Source organism: Chelonoidis abingdonii, chromosome 14 (genome assembly GCF_003597395.2).
Source record: "Chelonoidis abingdonii isolate Lonesome George chromosome 14, CheloAbing_2.0, whole genome shotgun sequence".
NCBI lineage: Eukaryota > Metazoa > Chordata > Testudines > Testudinidae > Chelonoidis > Chelonoidis abingdonii.
The window spans coordinates 31,332,187-31,354,626 of record NC_133782.1 but is presented as its reverse complement, the minus strand read 5'-3'; the positions used below and the strand labels follow the sequence as shown (position 1 = coordinate 31,354,626).

Genomic DNA, 22,440 nt, shown 5'->3' with positions numbered 1-22,440 from the left:
TGTCCTCCCTTTCAATTTCCCTCCTCTGTCTGTGTACCCTGTTTTCTGCATCTGAGTATGGCATCACCTCCTGGAACATGTCTTCCTTGCTCCATCTTGGGTGCTCTCTTATCTGCACCTCAGCGTGTCCCAATCATAGTCCTTTCCGCACAAACTTTGAGAAATCTGCCTGTAGGCATCAAAATTCCTACAGCTGGGGCACAGTTGGGACTGTACAGACTCCTTTCCCCAAATACTGAGCAAATCCAGCAGCTGCACATTGGTCCATGTGGGAGAGTGTTTGCCATATGGAGCCGCCATTGTCAGCTGGGAAGATACAATGTGAGCTCTCCACACCACGCAAACAGGAAGTGTAATTTCAAAAATTCCCATGGCTTTAAAGGAGGAGGCATGGACGGTTGCTTACCTGGCTTCAGGGCAGCGGAGTTGTACCTGCTGACGAGAGTGGTGAGGATGGGCATTGTGGGACACTTCTGGAGGCCAATTAAAGTGATAAAAATCAAGCGTGGTATCTACATTGGCACTTATGCAACAAAACTTTTGCATAAAAAGCCCTATGACTTCTGTTGCCAAAAGTGGCATTGCGGTGTGTACATCTCCACTGTTTCATCACCAAAAGCTGCCTTTTGGTGAAAAAAAAACTCTGCAGCGTAGACAAGTCCTCAATTTGGAAGGACAGTAGAACTATTTCCAAGCAGACTAACTCAGTCCCACCTGTCCCCAGACCTCAATGGCAGTGAGAACGCTGAGGTCAAGGGACAGCCTACCTGGTCACTGCCAAGGCAGAAATAATGCCTATTATTTTCTGTAAAGTCTCTTAAGTCCTAAGATCACTGCAGATTCTGTTTGACCTCAGACACACAAATGTGTGCCACAAGTGAAAGAAAGCTGAAACCAGTCAGTACACATCAGAGTGCAGAGTGTAAAGAAGGAAGCAACAGCTTGGGAAAGAGGAGACTGTCCATAGTACTTGCCTGAGAACATTTACAAGTCTATGCCTTGGACAAGACTCTGCGAAATTTCATATTTTGAATCTGTTTAATTATTGTGGAGAAGCATCCTCAGTCCAGATGTATACATATGTACAATCAGGTTACAGAAAAATTAAACACTGTATTTATAGGCAATCTTAGCTGTCTAATGATAACACCTAAGCTAAGGAATGCAAGTCTGCAATCTACAGAAACCCAGTGTAAACAGAACAGCACTTCCAAAGTGTCAGGATGAGTGCCAGATGACAAAAGTTTCCTATTTCTGTCTGACTCAGCATGTACTTGACAATTTCTTCAAATGTTGCTATATCAAATCACTGAAGTCAAACTGTATATTGAAGGTACATTATGAATGATCAATTGTACCTCACTATTATTAAAGTTCCAACTACTTTTTTAAACTTAGACTTTAAGGCTTGTGGGGACCATTATGACCATCTACACTGGTGTCTGGAATAGCATGCACAGATCAGAGAATTTCACTCAATAATTCCTGTACCAGGCCCAAATTACATTGTCCTCACTCAATGTCTGACAACTGCCCCAAATACTCTGATATCTCATTTGGAGTGGGACACAATGACATCCTTCTTCCGAAACTAGTCTCATAGCCCTATGTGATCACATTCAGTCTTAGAATAAAGCTCTTTGGTATTATTTCAGTACTGATGCTGAGGCAATATTATCAATGACAATTCTTTAACATGATGTGATGATGAGACACCAATATTTATATTCAAAAACCAAACTAGTTCTCCTACCACAAAGTATAAAATTTCAGTATGAGTCATTTATGTGGGTTCATCCAGTGAGAGCCTTTGTCTGTAGAGCTTGAATAATCCAATGCTGGAGCCCAAGGACCAGTCATTTATTGAGAACATTGTACAGGTTTCCATTTGCTTATCTAGCTACAGCAAACATCTCTGGATAGCATTCCAGCTGCCAAGTTAAAAACAGAGTCATCAAGATGAACCAAGGCCTCCATTATTGGAGTGTCCAATAATGCAATTAGAACGACAGCAGGATAAAACATAGACTTTAAGGTCAGAAGGGACCATTATGATCAACTAGTCTGACCTCCTGCACAATGCAGGCCACATAATCTCACCCATTCACTTCTATAACAAACCCCTAACTTATGTCTGAGTTACTGAAGTCCTCAAATTGTGGTTTGAAGACCTCAAGCTGCAGAGAATCCTCCAGCAAGTGACCCGTGCACAATGCTGCAGAGGAAGGCGAAAAATCTCCAGGGCTTCTGCCAATCTGCCCTGGAGGAAAAGTCATTCCCGACCCCAAATATGGCGATCAGTTAAACCCTGAGCATGTGGGCAAGACTCACCAGCCAGCACCCAGGAAAGAATTCTCTGTAGTAACTCAGATCCCATCCCATCTAACATCCCACAGTTGTTCAGACACTAAGGGTGACCACCTTTTCAAGGCAAAAGTGGGAAACATGCAGGAGCCCCGTCCCTTCTGCAGTCCCACTTCTGCCCCTGAGCTTACCCCTGGTCCTCCTCTTCCCCTTAGGCCCCATCCCTGCTGCTCCTCTTCCCCCCTGAGACCCTGTCCCCTGGCTAGGCTGGAAGCCGGAGCCAGGACATGATAAGAGCCACCCACGGAGCCTGCTTGATAACTTTGTTTACTGCTTAAATGCAAATTAAGTAAAGCACAGATTTCTTTGTTTAGGACAGGCCTGTTTGCTAACTTATCTTTGGGCATGGCTGTGGGGTTTGGAACATGTGTTAATAAAATCATAGAGGGAAATCTTATAACTTTACATTCAATGTTGCCACACATATTTTATCAGGATGATACCGAGCAGCAAATTATGAGTTTTCAAATGATATCTTACAAGACATGCCTTGTTTAAAGTTATTACAATAGTGTGTAGGTGTGAACACTGGGGTATATTCTGTCACAATATGTAGAGTATGTCTACACTGCAATTAAAAACCCACAGGTGGCCTGTGCCAGCTGACTCGGGCTTGTGGGGCTTGGGCTAAAGGGATGTTTAATTGTGGTGTAGCTGTTCAGGATCAGTCTGGAGCCTGGGCTCTATGACCCTGCGAGGTGTGAGGGTCCAAGAGCTCATGCTGCAGCCCAAACCTGAAGGTTTACCCTGCAATTAAGCAGACCCACAGCCCAAGCTCAAGCAGAACTAATGTGGTCGGTCTACCTGGCTTGGGAGGCATACTCCCAGCTGCAGTGTGGACATACCCATAGTGGCAGACAGAGGACCAGAAACCAAGTCTCTCACTCCTGGTCCAGTGCTCCATGAGCTGGGCCATGCTCTGTAAGTCATGCAGTGCAGAGTTACTTATATAACAGAATGACCAACAAAGACACCGAGAATTCCCCTTCCCCAGCTAACATGCCCACCAAGGAAACCACAAACAACCAGGTTTCACAGGAGATAAACCTGGAGATCCATTTTGACACTGCCAGGACCTAAAAAGAGCTGGAAAGCTCCAGTACAGCATGAGTAAGTCATCTATCCAGCCATTAGTAAGGAAAATTAAATATAAGGCAATGGAGATTCTGGCAAATCAAATTTAGAGTTTAAATGGTTAGATTGGGCTCCCGAGGTGGATGGAGCAAGTACCTCATTTTAGAACATTGGATAGAAAGTACAATAAATGGAGCTGGAAAAGCCAATATACATTGAAAGAAAGGCTGTATCTAAAGTGCAGGAAGAAGAGTACTGCTCACTGTAGACATCTATGAAACAGACAGATTACGGGCAGCAGACCAAAAGACTTTTGAAGGAAAAAAGCAAAAGCAGCAATACTTTGCCAGGCTAAACCTTGGATGAAGCACTCAGGGCAAAGACCATTTGATCAGCACTAAGATTTAATGCTTCAGTCATGAGTCAGACAGTGTTGGTCTCTAAGAGATGTAATCCAACGTTCTCAAAACTTTGCTCAAAAGTTGATTGTTCAAAACAAGAAAGGCAACTAAACAAGAGAGGCCTGACTTTCAGAGTTGTTAGCCATTGGCCTCAATGGAGTTACTCCTGGTTTATCCCAATGAAAGTGAAAGCAGAATTAGATCCCTACTCTGTTTCTTTATCTATTTGTTAGTTATTCCTAGGTTGGCTTTTCTGATAAACCTTTCCTCAATGCAAGACGTCAAATCTTTCCTGCTCATTAAATAGACTGTGAGTTATTGCCAGGTTTATACATGATTTGTTCCCTCCTATAGATACTACTGAAAGAAGGGAATGTGGTTCTTAGAGGGCTAATTTTCAGAGCTCCCAAGAACTCAGAAGCTCCTGTAGACTTTAATAGGGTCTTCAAGTGCTTTTGAAAATCAGGCCACTTATTTAGGACCCTAAATTAACATTTTACAGTAAGATAAAGTTCATAAAATTGAACATTTCAAATTGCAGTAGTTTTAACCACTAGGATGCAGGCTTCTGATAGTTTCTGCAACTTTGACTTGAAGTAATTCCAGGCCTCCTCCGCCTTTAGATCCACAAGTTCTTCAGTCCAATCCACTTCCCTAACTAATTTCCTTAATTCTTTAAAGTTAGCCCTTTTGAAATCAAAAACCCTAGTCCCAGATCTATTTTTGTTTATCCTTCCATCTAGTTTGAACTGAATTAGCTCATGATCACTCGAACCAAGGTTGTCCCCTACAACCATTTCTTCTATGAGGTCCTCACTACTCACCAAAACCAAATCTAAAATGGCATCCCCTCTTGTTGGTTCTTCAACTACTTGGTGAAGAAATCCATCAGCTATCACATCCAGAAAAATCTGAGCCCTATTATTGTTACTAGCACTTGTCCTCCAGTCTATATCTGGAAAGTTAAAGTCTCCCATAATCACACAATTCCTATTAGTGTTCACTTCATTAAAAACATTGAAGAGGTCTCTATCCATTTCCAAATCAGATCCCGGCGGTCTGTAGCACACCCCAAGCACTATCTCAGGGGAGGCTCTAATAGCTTTCTTTGCCAATGTGATTTTTGCCCAGACAGACTCTGTCTTATCCATTCCATCACTTCTTATTTCTTTACAGTTAACATGTCACCTTCCTCCTTCACTGCAACAATTATGCTGGGCCAAGAGAGCTGTTCTACAGACAGTCCTAATACATCCAGAGCTACTCCCCAATCCCAGGTACAGCATACACCGTACAAGCATATTCTCCAAAATACATTGCTGCCAGATTACGAGAACAAGATAAAGTCTGGTTATGGAAGTTTACAATGTCAGCACTGAATAAAGCTATAAAAATAGCACTCACTAAGTACTCAGCTTTTACTGTTTTAAAAAGAGACAGCAGTGACAATCTAGGAGACAGCTATTATTTAAAAGGACACTGGATAACTAAAATTGAAAATTCAGTATCAGTTATTAAAGCTGAAAATGTTAACCATCTATTTTTAATCAGTTTTATTGTGTACTTTTTGCACTTAACAGTGCAATTAAAACATATGTATTATATTTTAGGTGTAGTCAATATCATGTTCTGATTCTCACGAACTATCACATAGCAGCAATGTTTTGATTGAAGGTATAATGGGGGAATGTTTAAATTTAAAATGAACCCAAATGGTCTCTTTTTAAAATAATTTTGTTAAAAATTCTAATAATCAGTTCTACTTAAAAAAAACTAATTATGGGACCTACTTGAAGGAGCCCCTTTAAATTCAAACGTACAGGTATGTTTTCCATCTAAAAAGATGACTAACATTAAATATGAGCTATTTAGAGTTCCACTGGAGGAGTTTTAAAGGTGACCTGTGAACAAAAAACATCAAACAAACAGCTTTTGTTCATAATGAAATATGATCTCAGCTTACATGCAAAGTTCCGTGAGGAATACAAAGAAGGCTGTGACACCAGTGTGGAGACCTAAGCTGTCACTGTCAGCAGCATTTAAACTTTCCCAGCTCTTATGGTTGCAGGTACCCTTCTAAATGTGAACCAAGTGTAACTGATTGAAGTGGGGCAGACTGCTCCACTCCCTGGGAGGATGGGCTGTGGCAGGCCAGAGAGCCTGTGCAGCCCAGGAGCCAATCAGAAAAGGGCTTATGGGGAGCCAATCAGGGCCAGGCTCACCCAGATATAAAGGCTGCCCAGAGCAGGAGCAGTCAGTCTGTCCCAGGCCTTTGACAGGGGAAGGTCAGTCTCCAAGGGGCAGACTAGCACCGTGGACAGCGCAGTGCAGAGCAGGCTCAGGGAGGCTAGAAGGCTCTAACCCATAGCTGCCAGGCTGCAGGCCCTGAAGGGAAGGGCCTAGTGGGTGCAAGGGGCTGTAGAGGAAGCGGCCCAGGGGAACAGACAGAGGAGGGGAAAGAAAGAGGACAGCGAGGCTGATGCCAGAGGGTCCCTGGGTCAGGACCCAGAGTAGAGGGTGGGCCTGGGTCCCCCCTTACTCCTTGCAGTACACCCAGCCATTGGCCGTAGGGAGTGGCCATTATAGACTACGCCCAATCCCTGACAAGAGGGATTAGACTTTAGGGTGCGCGGTTGCATATGGCGGTTGGAGTGTCGGACTGCTGATCATCGATTCCCCGGAAGGGGGCCCAGAAGGACTAAGGGACACTGCCGAGCAGGGAGCAACGTGGGTCCAGCGACAGGAGCAGAGGGCAGAATAATGGACAGGACACCACCAGGAGGGGGCGCTCCACTGGAATCGAGCTAATTCCCAAAATCACCAGCATGAGGCACCGTGGGTGGTGAGTCCCAACTCGGTTACACTGATGTTATGTTATCTGCTTGAGTCTGCAGACAGCCAGCTCCAGTGCCTCTGTTACTGCTCATAGACAAGTTTTAAAGATGAACACTACTTTGGTCCCAGCCTAGAGCTTCCTCCCACTTATCAACTCTGTACAGTGTACTCCATAACCTAGTTCACCAGAAAAGCTTTAGTTTTCTGGAGAGAGCCTCCCAATGACTCTATTGAAATCCCACTTCAGCTGTTTGCTCAGTCACACTCCCATAACCCATCAGTCTCTGCCACCACTCCCTGCTGTGCCTGTCCTAGAAACAATCAAGTTCACAAGTATCCATGTGCTAAACCCTAGTACTTTACCATCCATCAGTCTCTCCCCATGAGCTGTGCACATTAGGACAAAACAAAACAAAAAAAACCATGCTGTTGCAGAATTTGCACTCTTGGGTTTGGAGGACACCAGACTGCAACAGGGAGGAAGGCAGTCAGAGCACTGAGGCAGTGGGACACTTAACTCCTAACTCAGTGAGGGAGAGGGTGCTGGATGTCTTTACAGGGCAGACAAAGGCCAAAAGGATTGCAGGGGGAAGAGACAATTCTCACACAATGGCAAGTTTCCCCCAGTATAATCCCATCCTCTCACATCCCATTGCAACCCAATTGTGCTTCCCAAACATGATTATTCCCCCACTCCCTGCCCCAATACCTTCCAAGGTACAATCCACACCAGTGAGATGGTGTGTAACCACCTGCCCTGCAACCTGGGGTGCCTTACAATGCTTTGCTGTTATAGCTTTCCGCCAAATTGCTCAAACAGCCTGCCAACATGTAATTCACTCCCCAAACAACTGTGTGCAGCCAGAGCCCGGATCCAGAACCTCTGATCTCTGCAGCCTGCCAGCAAACACTAGCCACACCCTGGCTCCCATCAAGCCTTGGTTACTATTTTCCCAACACACTCCCAGTCCCAAATTTCACCCTCACGCCAAACATATATGTCCAGCTCTCGCCTGGACAGCCCAGATACATGAGGTAAATTGTCCCTCTAAGAGTACAACACACAACAGCGTACCACCTTAAATGGAGTTACCCAAACAGTTTAACTTATGAACACACTGGATTTGATTAAACAAGAAAACAAGTTTATTAACAAAAGAAAATAGGATTTTAAATGCATTTAAGTGAGGGCATTACATTGAGAAATGGTTACCAAAAAAAACCCAAACAAAAAAATCCCCACCCTTTCTGATGCTAAAACTTAAACTAGGTTTGATTTAAGGCAAAGTTCTTACCCATATGCACCTATGAGCATTACTGATAGGTCAGGACCTCTTCCCCCAAAGTCCAACAGTGGATTTTTTATCTTCTTAGATGCAGAGACAGAGAGAGATCTTTTGGAGTGTTTGCCCCTCAACTTTATATCTCATTTTCCCCCTGTGAAATGCAAGCTCTTAAGAAAAGAACAGGAGTGCTTGGGACACCTTAGAGACTAACATTCATTTGAGCTTAAGCTTTCGTGGGCTAAAATCCATTTCATAGGATGCATGCAGTGGAAAATACAGTAGGAAGATCTATATATACAGACAACATGAAACAATCGGTGTTACCATACAGAGTATAATGAGAGTGATCAGTTAAGGTGAGCTGTAACCAGCAGGAGAGAGTTTTTATATATATATTTCTATTGTATTTTCCACTGCATACATCTGATGAAGTGGGTTTTAGCCCACAAAACCTATGCTCAAATAAATTTGTTAGTCTCTAAGGCGCCACAAGTACTCCTGTTCTTTTTGTGGATACAGACTAATACAGCTGCTACTCTGAAGCTCTTCAGAGTTATTTCTAGGTAAAAATTCTTTCCAGCTGAGGGCCAGCTGGGAGGAAATCTCCTATGAAAAGTCCCAGGTTATTTTTTCATATTCCTGTTTGCCAAAATGCATTATCTTCTTTGTCCCCTGCCTTTCCCCTTTCATTTTCTGAGAACTGTTTACTGTTTATATGAAAATTTGAGGTAAACACAAATCCCTTTGTTTAAGACCTGCTTGGCTTGTTTTGTCTAATTGTTGCTTCATGAGCTTAAACATACCCCACCAACACAACTTTACATATAATGATGCCACACACATTTCACCATGATATTATTGACCAGTGAATTATGAGTTTTCCAATGATACTTTACAAGGTATGCTTTGTGCAAAGTATATTACAGAAATGTGTTGCCCACCGGGTGAATACAGGGTGCACTCAGTTACACCCTGTGAAACCCCTTCTAGTCCACAGTAAGATGGGTCACTCCCCTACAGGCTTTGGGCTCCCTTCTCAACAAGTCCTAATCATACTGTGCTCTCAGATCTGCTGCTAACTTGAGCGGAGAGACATTGGACCAAGCACTAGAACCCAAGTCTCTCCATGGCAATGCAACTTCCCAACCTGTGCCACAACACCAACTGTCAGGGCTTGGCTCCACTGGAAAGTTGCAGCACTGGTGGTGGCTTTACAGCGCTGCAACTCACTCACCGTCCACACCTGCAAGGCATATACAGCGCTGTCTCTCCCTGGCTACAGCGCTGGTTGTACTCCACCTCAACGAGAGGAATAAAGACTATACCGCTGTGCTGCTCCGCCAGTGTGGCCACCAAAAGCTGTTACTGGCCTCCAGAGGTATCTGGAGGTATCCCAGAATGCCTGTTCAGCCACCCTGCTTATCAGTTCGAACTCTACTGCCCTGGCCTCAGGTGACCAATCATCAGACCCGCCCTTTAAATGCCCCAGGAATTTAAAAAATCCCCTTCCTGTTTGCCCTGCCAGGTGTGGAGTGCAATCAGTGAATCTTTCCAGGTGACCATGCCTCCACGCGCCAAACAAGCCCCAGCATGGAGCAATGGCAAGTTGCTGGACCTCATCAGTGTTTGGGGGGAGGAAGCTGTGCAGTCTCAGCCTGCCGCTCCAGCTGTAGGAATTATATACACTATAGCAGATATCAAGGGCATGATGGAACGCGCCATGACCAGATGCGCTGCAGTGCAGGAGTTAAAGTGAAAGAGCTGCAGAGTGCACTCTCAAAGCTGTGAGGAAACTGGTGCTGCCCCCAAAAAACTGGCGTTTCTCAAAAGGCTGGACGCAATACTTGGAGAGACCCCACCTCCACTCAAGGACCACGATGGACACTCCAGACGGCGGGCGGGGGGGGGGGCCGAGAGTGAAGGTACTGTGGGTGGAGAGGGAAAACCGGAATCCCGGGAGCATGCAGCCAGGAGCTCTTCTCAAGCCAGGAGGAAAGTAAGCCAGTAGCAGCAGCCAGACGAGTACTTGTGGAGGACAAACAGTGAAGCAGGTTCCCGGTAAGCGGCTTTTATTTTCAGGATGGAAATTTTTCGGAAGAGGGAGGGAGGGTGGGTTAGGGCTGCATGCATGCCTGCCTGCCTAGATGCGGAATAGTGCATTGATGTGGTTCTATTCACATCACGGTAATCGGCCTCAGTAATCTCTTCAAAAAAAATCTCACTCCAGAGCGTGGTGTGGCAAAGTACCTGCCTCTCCGTTTGTTAGCTCAGTCCCTTTTAGCCTCGGAGACACAGGTCGGCAAAGTAAAAGAAAAAAAAAACCCTTCCAATCTTCACGAGGTCTGGCTGAACCCTTCTCAGCCAGCCCCTGCTCTAGTTTCTCTTCCTTCTGGGGAGAATGCAATCTGCTCTTGCAAGAAGAGTCTGAGTTTAGCTGCCCCTACTTGCTGGCAGCTACCCTGCTTCTCTCTTCCTCCCCCCGCTTTGCTTCTCCTGCCAGGGAGGTTTTAAAAAGGTCTCCAGCAATTGGGCCAGAAGTGAACCTAATTAGTTCCCTGCTAACCCTTGTCCCAGCTGAAACTATTCCTCCAGGGCTAAGTCTCTCGGACCATAATATACACCGCTCTCCTGGTAGCTAATTGTCCTGAGTTTGCGCACAGTGGGCAATGCACTTGTGCACAGTTTATTGGGAGACACATGTGGGACTATCTATCCACGGTTGTCGACACTACAGTTATTCCGATTTTACATAAACTGGTTTTTGTTAAAAAAATCATGCTGTTTAAAGGTCGGTGCATGCGGCACACTAGAGCATCATTAATGCGCGGTTGGTCCATGTTCAGCGGGCTTTAGAGATCGATTTCCGGACGTATGCACTGTGGATAAGCATATCCAAGCTATACCTTAGTTCCCAGTCTCCCCAGCCCAGTTGGTTCTGGATTGAGGATCCCAATGCATGATCGGAGTGGCAAAACCAGATGTCGCAGGTGATTCATGGTAAAATGTCGCTCACTCACATCCTTCCTTCCAGAAAAGCAACGCACGAAATATTAAGGCACCTTTTTCCCGGATTGCCTATGGCAGAACGCCGATAACATAGCAACCCATGGGAGCCCGTTAGCCTTTGTCACTGTGCACCGTATGATGTACTGCGATAGCGCTGACCAGACCGGATACAACATGCTAGCACAGCAGCAATTCATTTCGCCTTTGCAAAGCGGTAGCAGACGATGGTTACAGCCCCAGTGCACACAATCTGCTGCATTTGGAACTTAGCCAGAGATGGTTACCAGTCACATTTTGTACAGTCTGTTGCATGTCACTGGGTGGCTCACTGGCTGGCCTCGCTGAGAGTCAGCGCTGGGGGCGCATGGACAAAATGGGAATGATTCCCCAGTACTTCCCCTTATGTTTGTTTCTAAAAAATAAGCAAGTCCTGCCTAGAACTAATGGGCAAGTCTACTAGAGAACAGAGTAGCACAGCCTTCTCTGGTCAGAGCGCCCAGAATACCCACAGCAAATGATGAAGCGCATGCCATTTCTAGAGGGGGCCCTGGCAACAACCCACTGTTGCTTTTCTCCTCCGCATGCCCCCTCCTGGGGCTACCTGGCAAGATGTCCCCCATTATGTGTGATGAAAGCTAATAAAGAATGCAGGAATAAGAAACACTGAGTTTTTAGTGAGATAAAATGAGGGGGAGGCAGCCTCCAGCTGCTATGATAGTCCAGGCAGGACACTAAATGGTAAGGGGGAGAGAAGCCCAGCATCCCGCTACTATGATAGTCCAGGCAGTACAGAATCTCCATTACTCATTGGGGGGGGTGGGGGTGGAGAGGAGCTCAGCCTCCAGCTGCTATGATGAGGACGGTTACCAAGCCTATTGCACCGTCTGCCTCTCCAAGAGACAAAGCTTAAAGATGGGAATGACCAGGAGTCATTCCCATTGTTGCCCAGGAACCCCCGGCTGACCTCACCAAGGCCAGCCAGGAGCACTCACGAGATGATTAGGAGGGTTTTCAAGCCTTTTGCACTGTCTGCCATCAGGAAAGGGAGGGGATGCTGCTTTTCAGCGCCACAGCACCACGTCTGCCAGCAGCATGCAGTAGACATACGGTGACATTGAGAAAAGGTGAGAAACGATTATTTTCCCTTTTCTTTCACGGGAGGTGAGGGGGGTACATCGACGACATATACCCTGAACCACCCAGGACAATGTTTTTGACTCTTCAGGCATTGGGAGATCAGCCAAGAATGCAAATACTTTTCAGAGACTGCAGGGACTGTGGGATAGCTGGAGTCGTCAGTCCCCCCTCCTTCCCTCCAGTCAGGCTAATGCGTCCGCGCCACTGTGCCGCGAGTGGTGGAGGGACCATTGCTGCACACAGGCAAGCTGCATAGGGGCCAGGGTGGAATCTGCATTGCAGCAGAAGACCCTCCCGTGCTTCCCAAGTGACCCGCAGCAGCGAGATCTTCCAGGATAAACTTCTATGGAAAATGTTGGGATAGTGTTCAATGTAGGTGTCCCCCACAGCTGTTTGCTTTGCCCAACACACAGAAACCCCAGTGAAAGTGGCGTTTCTCATCCGAAAGTTCTGCAGCCACTGTTCGTCATCCCAGACTTGCATGACGATGTGATCCCACCAGTCAGTGCTCGTTTCCCAAGCCCAAAAGTGACGTTCCACGGTGCTGAGCATGACTGTGAATGCCACAAGCAATTTTGTGTCGTACGCATTACGCAACTCGCTATCATCGTCGGACTCCTCACTGTCACTTTGGATCTTAAGCAATAGCTCAACTGCCAAACGTGATGTGCTGGTGAGACTAGTCAGCATATTCCTCAGCAGTTCGGGCTCCATTTCCCACAGACCAAAACAGAACACAGAAACCATGCAAAGATGGCATCAAATGTGGATGGAAACACAAGGATTGCTGGGATGTGAAGCGATGCATCATGGGGCATTGGGACAGGAACCAGAATGACCCGCATCCTCCTCTCCCTTCCCACAACCCACGGCGCCAGAATGGGAAGAGGTGCTCTGTGAGATAGCTGCCCATAATGTACCACTCCCAACATCGCTGCAAACGTGGCCACACTGCAGCGCTGGTAGCTGTCAGTGTGGCCACACTGCAGTACTTTCCCTACACAGCTGTATGAAGACAGCTGTAACTCCCAGCGCTGTACAGCTACAAGTATAGCCAAACCCTCAGACACTAACTGAACACTTGCAATCTTCCTTAGAAGTGACAGTGTTGCATATGGGGTTGTCTGGTCCAAACAGTTGGTCTCTTACAACATAGAATTTTATGAGTGTTTAATATGGTCCCAGAAGCAGTTAATTTAATAACCACCATATTTTTGAATAACTCATTCTGCCTTACATTAATATCAGGTAAATATAGACAGAGCCAAATGAAGCTGCAAATGAGGAAAAAATTGTCATAACCAACTCCTCTCCCCACTCACCCCTAGACAAAACCTCATTGATTTAAGAAACATCTTGTTTTCATCTCCCAAAAATTATTACTTTTAGGCAGACTTTGCATACTCCTGATATGCTGAATTCCTTCCTATCTTTATCAGAGACTCTCAGCACAATATTTTAAAGTCATTTGATTTTTTTTAATTTGCAGCTGACCTTCAATGAAGTCAGAGTGATCAAGAAAAAAAAAATCAATATATCAGTGACTAAGGTTTATCTATGCCATAGTTCTCCCCAGCACCATGAAGGCTTCCATAATAATAGCCTCCCGTGGATGATTTCAATGAATAAATCAATCCATCTGTAAACTAGATGGAGAACACAGCCTTAAAATATACTTTTAAAAAATGGGAATATAAAGAGATTATTTATGAAAACCATAGCATGAAAAACACTTAGGGGTGAATAAGGGGAGGAGCTAAAAACGTAATTCAGGCAGAACCTACCCTTTCACGTTTCTAGCCCTTCTGTTTGCAAAGAAAACCTTTGAAATGAGACACCAAGGCTGTGCTCAGTTTGCAGACAGACAGTGCCAATGCTTATTCCTCAGCAACAGGAGAGTGAAACTAAATTGACAGTTGCATTACTGCTCAGTGTTCTGTGATGTCAATTTTATTCTGCTACCTGGGAAAACCTTGAGTAGCAACAGATGCAAGCACTGGAGCACACCCCAAAAAACAGAAGATGGGAAGATGTAGTAAAAATCAGCCCTGACTAAACAATCAGGTCTGGCTAATATGGAGACGACATCTGGCTTCTTTCCTTTTCAGCAAGGAGAGGTGGGCAGAGGCTCAAGCCCAAAATCAGGCATAACATCCTAGTAGGAACTGGAGCACCCTCCCCAGTACAAGTCAGACAGGGATGAGACTGGACTTCTCAGACATTTGGGCTCTGGACCTCACTTCTCGACTTTCTTCCCCCTTCCCTTTTTTTCCCTCCTATCAATCCCAGGCTGGCAGATTTCTGGCAGCCAAGGTTAAATATCACTCCTTCAAAGAGTAATTAGCAATTTCCTGCACTGCATTGCTTCTCTGGTTTAGGAAGCTAGAAAACTGGGAAAGAATCCTTTTTGCAAGTATCCAGTTACTTAACACAGGTGATGTGCAGAAGCTAGTGTTTCCAATATCAAGTTACCGAATTTACAAGCTATTCCCCTATAGGAGTGGAGTCTTAAGATTTTTAGCTGCGCGCATTATTTGCAAGTCAAGCAGGGATAAAGGAACTCTATTACAACTTAATCCATTTCTAATGGAAATTTTCTGCTCACTTTTGAAAGTCCCACGATCAGTATTGATGGAGAGGAAGGCTTGAGCAATGGAATACCAGAAGTTTGAAACCTTATCTCTTTTGGAAGCTGGAGTTAATTGGAAAAAAAAAACTGCCAAAAAGTCAACTAGCACCATTAAACAATCCAAAGAACTGAGGAGGTCTGAAGAAATTCAGCAGCAGCCTGTATTACAATCTATTTGCCTGAGCATGAGAACTTTTGTTAAGGCATGAGGGTATGTCTATAGTTAAAATACAAGGGAGGCAGAGCAGCACCACTGTAAGTTACAGGCTGTTTATGCTAGTACTTTTGTTGGTCAGGGATGTGAAAAACACCCCCCCACACACACACACCAACATAAGCTTCACAGACAAAAGCGCTGGACCTGACAACGCTATGTGGGAGGGAGACACTGTCCCACTGACATAGCTACCGCCACTCACTGAGGGTGGTTTAATTATGCCAGCCGGAGAACTCAGGGTATGGCTACACTTGGAAATGTGCAGCGCTGGGGGGTACAGCTGTGTAGGAACAGCGCTGCAGTGTGGCCACACTGAGAGCTACCAGCACTGCAGTGTGGCCACATTTGCAACGCTGTTGGGAGTGGTGCATTGTGGGCAGCTATCTCAGCGTTCAAGTGGCTGCAACGTGCTTTTCAAAAAAGGGGGGTGGGGTGGAGTGTGACAGGGAGCATGGGGGAGACAGAGGGAGCGGATTTTTGGAGCAGAGACTGTGACAGCTCCCTGCCTTGCAAGTTCAAAAGCGGTGGGGTGGAGTGTGACAGGGAGCGTCGGGGAGACAGAGTGGATTTTTGGAGCAGACGCTGTGAGCTCCCTGCCTTGCAAATTCTGGCCACCCCTCTCTCAAGCACTCTTAAATGCAAAAAGGCTTCAGACCAGATAAGCAGCTTCTCTGAGGGACTCCCTCCCCCCCCACCCTGCTGTTTGTCTCCTCCAGCAAACAGCTGTGAACATTCCAAAGCCTCAGCTGAGCTCGCTCACTGGAGCAAGGAGCAGCTGTGTTTGGTAGCTCTGGGGAGTACCTTTCAGTTTGTTGTAGACAGGAATTCTGGGATACCTCGTAATACCCTGGAGGCCAATAACAGCGCTGGTGAGTGTCCACACCTGATGAGCAGCGCTGCATCACCAGCGCTGGATTCGCTACACCCTTAGCAGACCAGGTGTACAGCCAGCGCTGCAGCCAGGGAGTTGCAGCGCTGGCTGAGCTTTGTAAGTGTGGACACCGAGTAAGTTGCAGCGCTGTAACCCCCTCACCAGCGCTGCAACTTGCAAGTGTAGCCAAGCCCTCACTCTCATCAGCATAGAGCAGCTAGGCAGGAGACCTTACAGCGGCGCAGTTGCTGCTGTAAGGTCCCTAGCGTAGACAGAGCCTCATCAGTGTAAACGCTATACCAAAGGAAGCGGTTCTCCCGTCAGCACAGGTACCTGCCTCCCAGGAAGATGAAGAATTATTCCGTGGACCTAACGCTGTCTACGCGGACGGTCTGGGCGATATATCACCTCCCTCGCACGCCTGCGACACAACTATAGCAGCACGGGCTCCCAGCACAGACTGGCCCTGGAACTACAGATGCCGTGGAGAGCTACCGCCCATCCCCGCCACTTGCTCCGTCCCCTGCCTCGCTGCTCCCAGGGAGCCGCCGGACTCCCATGGGAAGTTCCCCATTCTCCTGCATCGCGTCCTGCCCTTCGGCCTCACGCCGCCTGGGGAAAGGACCGTCCCCACCTCGGGGCCCGGGGAGCGCCTGCCACGGACACCCCGCCGCCGGGACCACTCCAGCGCAGGCACCGGCTGCAAGGCGTCCGCCCGCCCGCCCGCCCGGTACGGACCCTGCTGCACAGCGGGCGGGGAGAGCCCAGAGCCCGCAGCGCCCACCTCGCCCCAGGCCCGAGCTGCGGAGACCGGCGGTGCTGCCCCCCGCAGTACCTGGGAAGGGGGCGCTCTGCGCCCGGGCCCGCGGGAGAGCCCTGCCCAGCTCTTACCGGGCTCGCAGGCGAACGGGCAGCTCCGGCGCTGACAACAGCATGTGTGAATGTGTGACGCGCATGCGCACTGCACGCCAAAGAGCTCGGGACTCCCGCACATGCGCAGAGCTGTGGCAGGTCTCAGAACTACAAAGAAGATGGCGGCGCCGGCGCTGAGGGAAAAGGGAAATCGCCTTCCCTCCCCGCCGGGCTGAGGCACTGCGAACCGGGGGGCGGGGCTCCGTGGGCAGCGGCTCCTCTTCCCTCGACGCCCCCGGGGCGGGGGTCACGGCCTAGCAGGGTCGATGCCGCTGCGGGGCCTGGGTGGTTGTGAGTTCCCCTCACCCCAGCTCGCTATAGCGCTGGCAGGAAAGACTCCGTGGAACCTTGTCCTGGCTGCAGAGCAGACGCTGAGCTCCCAGCCCATGGCTGCTGGGGTGACTGGATGTCCCGTTTTTAAAGGGACAGTCCTGTTTCTTTGGGACTTTTTCTTGTCTAGGCACCTATTACGCCCCCCCCCCCCCATCCTGTTTTTTCACAGTTGCTATCTGGTCACCCTAATGGTGGCCGGGTGCTGCCATCCCCACCTGGCTTTGAGCCCCTGGCCCATCACAGCCCAGCTTGGCCTGGCTCCATTCTTCAGGCCTTTGTGCCTTTCTGCCTCTGCGCGTGGGCACAAACCTGGAGCAACGAGGGAAGGATGACTAGGGGAGAGCGCTGCAGTGTATCTCCTCAGCGACACAGGCCACTGGGAGCACGGCACCCGTCCTCTGCACTAGCTTCCCGTACAATGGCAGCTCAAGTTTAAGGTCTCCGTGCTTGGCTTTACAGCACCCCATGGAGTCTCAACAGACTGGTTAAAGCTCAGGGACAAAGAGCGTGGTCAACAGCTTCACCCTTGTGGCATACTCAGTGGAATGGACCTCTCAACAATACCAGTCTTTTTGTTTATTGCCTGAGACTGGTCCATGACTTTTACTAAAAATAACCGTGACAAAAGCTTAGCTTTAACTATTACAGATGGCATAAGCTAATTCCATGCAGAATACTGTAGCTTGCACAGTCCCTTCTGAGCAAAGCAGGTAGAGGACAACTGTCATTCCCTCTTACAGCGGGCTGAGTCACATATTAATGGAGCATAACAGTAGGTCTGATGGTTAAAATAGCTACACTTCTGGCAAAGTACCTGTGGTTTCCCAAACAGATTGAGGTGGGTATATTAAAAATCCTTCTCTAAAGGAGCTAACAGCCTTAATACCTCTACAAGTGCTTAGACCTATTCTGAGCAAGGTTAGATGACATAGGCCATGACTATACTGCACTTTCACCATTACAACTTTTGTCACTTTGGGCTGGTCTACACTGGGGGGAATCAATCTAAGATACGCAACTTCAGCTATGTGAATAGCGTAGCTAAAGTTGAAGTATCTTAGATCGATTTACCTCTTGTCCTCAAGGTGCGAGATCGATGTCCGCAGCTCCCCCGTCTACTCCGCTACCGCTGTTCACGCTGGTGGAGTTCTGGAGTCAACGGGAGCGCTTTCGGGGATCGATATATCACGTCTAGATGAGACGCGATATAGCAATCCCCGAGAAATTGATCGCTACCCGCCAATATGGTGGGTATTCTAGACACACCCGTAGGGATGTGAAAAAACACCTCCCCAAATGACAAAAGTTATGACAAAAAGCGCCAGTGTGGATAGCGCTTAGTCAGCGGGAGACACGCTCCCAGCAACAAAGCTACCGCCTCTCATTGGAGGTGGTTTTATTTTGTTGCCAGGAGAGCTTTCTCCCAGCAACAAAGAGTGGCTACACTGTGCATCTTACAACACTGCAGCTATTGTAAGGTGTGCAGTGTATACAGCCATAGTGCAGTAAGCACCGACTAGCTTGTGTATACTGGAGCTCCCAACGGTACTGACTCAGAAGGAGCTTAACCCGTGTTAGTCACAGTAGGAAATGTTCTAAATTTTTGTGTAGACAATACTATAAATCAGCTATAATTGATGAGGAATGAAGGTGTGCAATGCAGATTACATGGGTTTCAAATACTGGAATCCTCTCTCCTACCCAGCAATGTGAAAGCAAGGCACACTGGGATTTGGAATCAGTAAGCGGCCCTTCCTCTCGTGGCCGTGCAGACCAGCGGCTGGTTTCAGTTAACCTTTCGGGGCTGGTGCGGGGTAAGTACACACCGTCACAGTGTAGCAGGAGACAAATTGGCAGGAGGAGCATTGCAGTGTGTACACCTCCACTGTTCTGTAGATGAAAGCTGGCTTTTTTTGACAAAACTGTAGTGTAGACAAGACCTTAGGCATCTAAGAACTGGATTCACAAAAGCCAGCAAGCTGAGCAAAGAGCCACCTAAACAAGACAATAGGAAATGCCAAAGCCCTGCCCCTCAAAGGGAGTTAGGTGCCTAAATCAGAGGGAAGTGCCTGTATTGATTTAGGATTCACAGCCATGAACCCTCTCAGGAAGGTGGGGAGGTCTGAGTAGCTCTTAGCATCTGAGATAGTGATGTTGGACCTGGTGATGAAAAAATCAAGGAGGATATTGCAACACTTGAGGGAGGGGAAGACTGAGGCATGGAGCAAAGTTATAGAATCATAACATCCCATAATATGCTCAGAGTTTAGCTGATCGCCACATTTGGGATCAGACTGGTGAGTCTAGCCCACATTCACTCGTGATTCTATGTTAGATTCTATGTTAGATGGGGTGGGATCTGAGTTACTACAGAGAATTTTTTCCTGTGTCTCTGGCTGGTGAGTCTTGCCCACATGCTCATAACATCCCATCACAGGCCATTGGGCATATTTACTGCTAATTGTCAAAGATCAATTAATAGCCAAAATTAGGCTATCCCATCGTACCATCCCCCCCATAAACTTATCAAGCTTAGTCTTGAAACCAGATATGTCTTTTGCCCCCACTGCTCCCCTCAGAAGACTGTTCCAGAACTTCACTCCTCTGATGGTTAGAAACCTTCATCTAATTTCAAGTCTAAACTTCCTGGTGGCCAGTTTATATCCATTTGTTCTTGTGTCCACATTGGTACTGATCTTAAATAATTCCTCTCCCTTCCTGGTATTTATTCTTCTGATATATTTATAGACAGCGAACATATCTCCCCTCAGCCTTCTTTTGGTTAGGCCAGTGGTCTCCAACATTTTTTGTCTGGCAAGCACCAGACGAAGAACCATGGTCCTCGGATCATCCTAGTAGCCCTTCTCTGTACCTGTTCCAGTTTGAATTCATCCTTCTTAAACATGGGAGACCAGAACTGCACACAGTATTCCAGATGAGGTCTCACCAGTGCCTTGTATAACGGTACTAACACCTCCTTATCTCTACTGGAAATACCTCGCCTGATGCATCCCAAGACCGCATTAGCTTTTTTCATGGCCATATCACATTGGCGGCTCATAGTCATCCTGTGATCAACCAATACTCCAAGGTCCTTCTCCTCCTCTGTTACTTCAACTGATGCTCCCCAGCTTTATAACATAAAATTCTTGTTATTAATCCCTAAATGCATGACCTTGCACTTTTCACTATTAAATTTCATCCTATTACTATTACTCCAGTTTACAAGGTCATCCAGATCTTCCTGTATGATATCCCAGTCCTTCTCTGTATTGGCAATACCTCCCAGCTTTGTGTCATCCGCAAACTTTATTAGCACATTCCCTTTTTTGTGCCAAGGTCAGTAATAAAAAGATTAAATAAGATTGGTCCCAAAACCGATCCCTGAGGAACTCCACTAGTAACCTCCCTCCAGCCTGACAGTTCACCTTTCAGTATGACCCGTTGTAGTCTCCCCTTTAACCAGTTCCTTATCCACCTTTCAATTTTCATATTGATCCCATCTTTTCCAATTTAGCTAATAATTCCCCATGTGGAACCGTATCAAATGCCTTACTGAAATCGAGGTAAATTAGATCCACTGCATTTCCTTTGTCTAAAAAAATCTGTTACCTTTCTCAAAGAAGGAGATCAGGTTGGTTTGGCACGATCTACCTTTTGTAAAACCATGTTGTATTTTGTCCCAATTACCATTGACCTCAATGTCCTTGACTACTTTTTCCTTCATTTTTTTTCCAAGACCTTGCATACTACAGATGTCAAACTAACAGGCCTGTAGTTTGCCTGGATCACATTTTTTTCCCTTTTCTAAAGATAGGAACTATGTTAGCAATTCTCCAGTCATATACGGTACAACCCCTGAGTTTACAGATTCATTAAAAATTCTTGCTAATGGGCTTGCAATTTCATGTGCCAGTTCCTTTAATATTCTTGGATGAAGATTATCTGGGCCCCCTGATTTAGTCCCATTAAGCTGTTCGAGTTTGGCTTCTACCTCGGATGTGGTAATATCTACCTCCATATCCTCATTCCATTTGTCATCCTACCATTATCCCTAAGCTCCTCATTAGCCTCATTAAAGACTGAGGCAAAGTATTTGTTTAGATATTGGGCCATGCCTAGATTATCCTTAACCTCCACTCCATCCTCAGTGTTTAGCGGTCCCACTTCTTCTTTCTTTGTTTTCTTCTTATTTATATGGCTATAGAACCTTTTACTATTGGTTTTAATTCCCTTTGCAAGGTTCAACTCTACATGGCTTTTGGCCTTTCTCACTTTATCCTACATGTTCTGACCTCAATAAGGCTTTTGATCACTCCATCTTCCACTTGTAGGCTTTCTGCTTTTTCTTAATCACCTCTCTGAGATCTTGCTTCCAGCTTGGTCTACAACTCCTGCTATGAATTTTTTCCTTGGGATGCAGGCTTCTGATAAGGCAATTGACTTCCACTTCCATCCTTGTCTTTAGACCTTTTATCTTCAGCTTTCTGCTCCTTCTCTCTTTGTCTTACTCGATCACTTTAAATCGATTTCTCTCTGAAGTTGCTTTTGCTCATCCATTTTTTTGGTCTATCAACGTTTAAAACTCCTGCTATGATTTTTCAATGTTTTCTTGGGATGCAGGCTTCTGATATATTTTTTTAAAATCTCCTTTTCTGCAACTGCACTTTGACTTGAAGTAATTCCAGGCCTCCTCCACCTTTAGATCCCAAGTTCTTCAGTCCAATCCACTTCCCTAACTAATTTCCTTAATTTTTAAAGTTAGCCCTTTTGAAATAAAAAACCCTAGTCACAGATCTTTTTTGTTTATCCTTCCATTTAGTTTAAACTGAATTAGCTCATGATCACTCGAACCAAGTTTGTCCCCTACAACCATTTCTTCTATGAGGTCCTCACTACTCACCAAAACCAAATCTAAAATGGCATCCCCTCTTGTTGGTTCAGCAACTACTTGGTGAAGGAATCCATCAGCTATCGCATCCAGGAAAATCTGAGCCCTATTATTATTACTAGCACTTGTCCTCCAGTCTATATCTGGGAAGTTAAAGTCTCCCATGATCACACAATTCCCATTAGTATTTACTTCATTAAAAACATTAAAAAGGTCTCTATCCATATCCAAATCAGATCCCTGGCGGTCTATAGCACACCCCAAGCACTATCTCAGGGGAGGCTCTAGTAGCTTTCTTCCCAATGTGATTTTTGCCCAGACAGACTCTGTCTTATCCATTCCATCCCTTCTTATTTCTTTACAGTCTACCTTTTACGTGTACCTATCCGTATATATACAATGACTACTCACGACATTTGCTTTATTTCTATCTTTCACAGACATACCTCAATCCTGTACTCCAGTCATGGCTATTTCATGCGAT

At 46.4% G+C, this 22,440-nt stretch overlaps 1 protein-coding gene across 5 annotated transcripts in view; it reads right to left on the bottom strand.

The window, feature by feature from the left end:
- NDRG3 (NDRG family member 3) overlaps window positions 1-16,777 on the bottom strand; it is a 110,451-nt gene extending 93,674 nt beyond the window's left edge. Inside the window, exon 1 of one of the 5 annotated variants that reach the window (XM_075072343.1) lies at window positions 16,712-16,777. In XM_075072343.1, the coding sequence (XP_074928444.1) occupies window positions 16,712-16,776 (65 nt within the window). In that variant the 5' untranslated portion in view covers window position 16,777. Of the gene's footprint in view, window positions 1-16,655 lie in introns of all 5 variants that reach the window. The other 4 variants (XM_032789264.2, XM_075072342.1, XM_032789265.2 and 1 more) reach the window with 4 other exon arrangements.
- Between the last annotated feature and the right edge of the window lie 5,663 nt (window positions 16,778-22,440).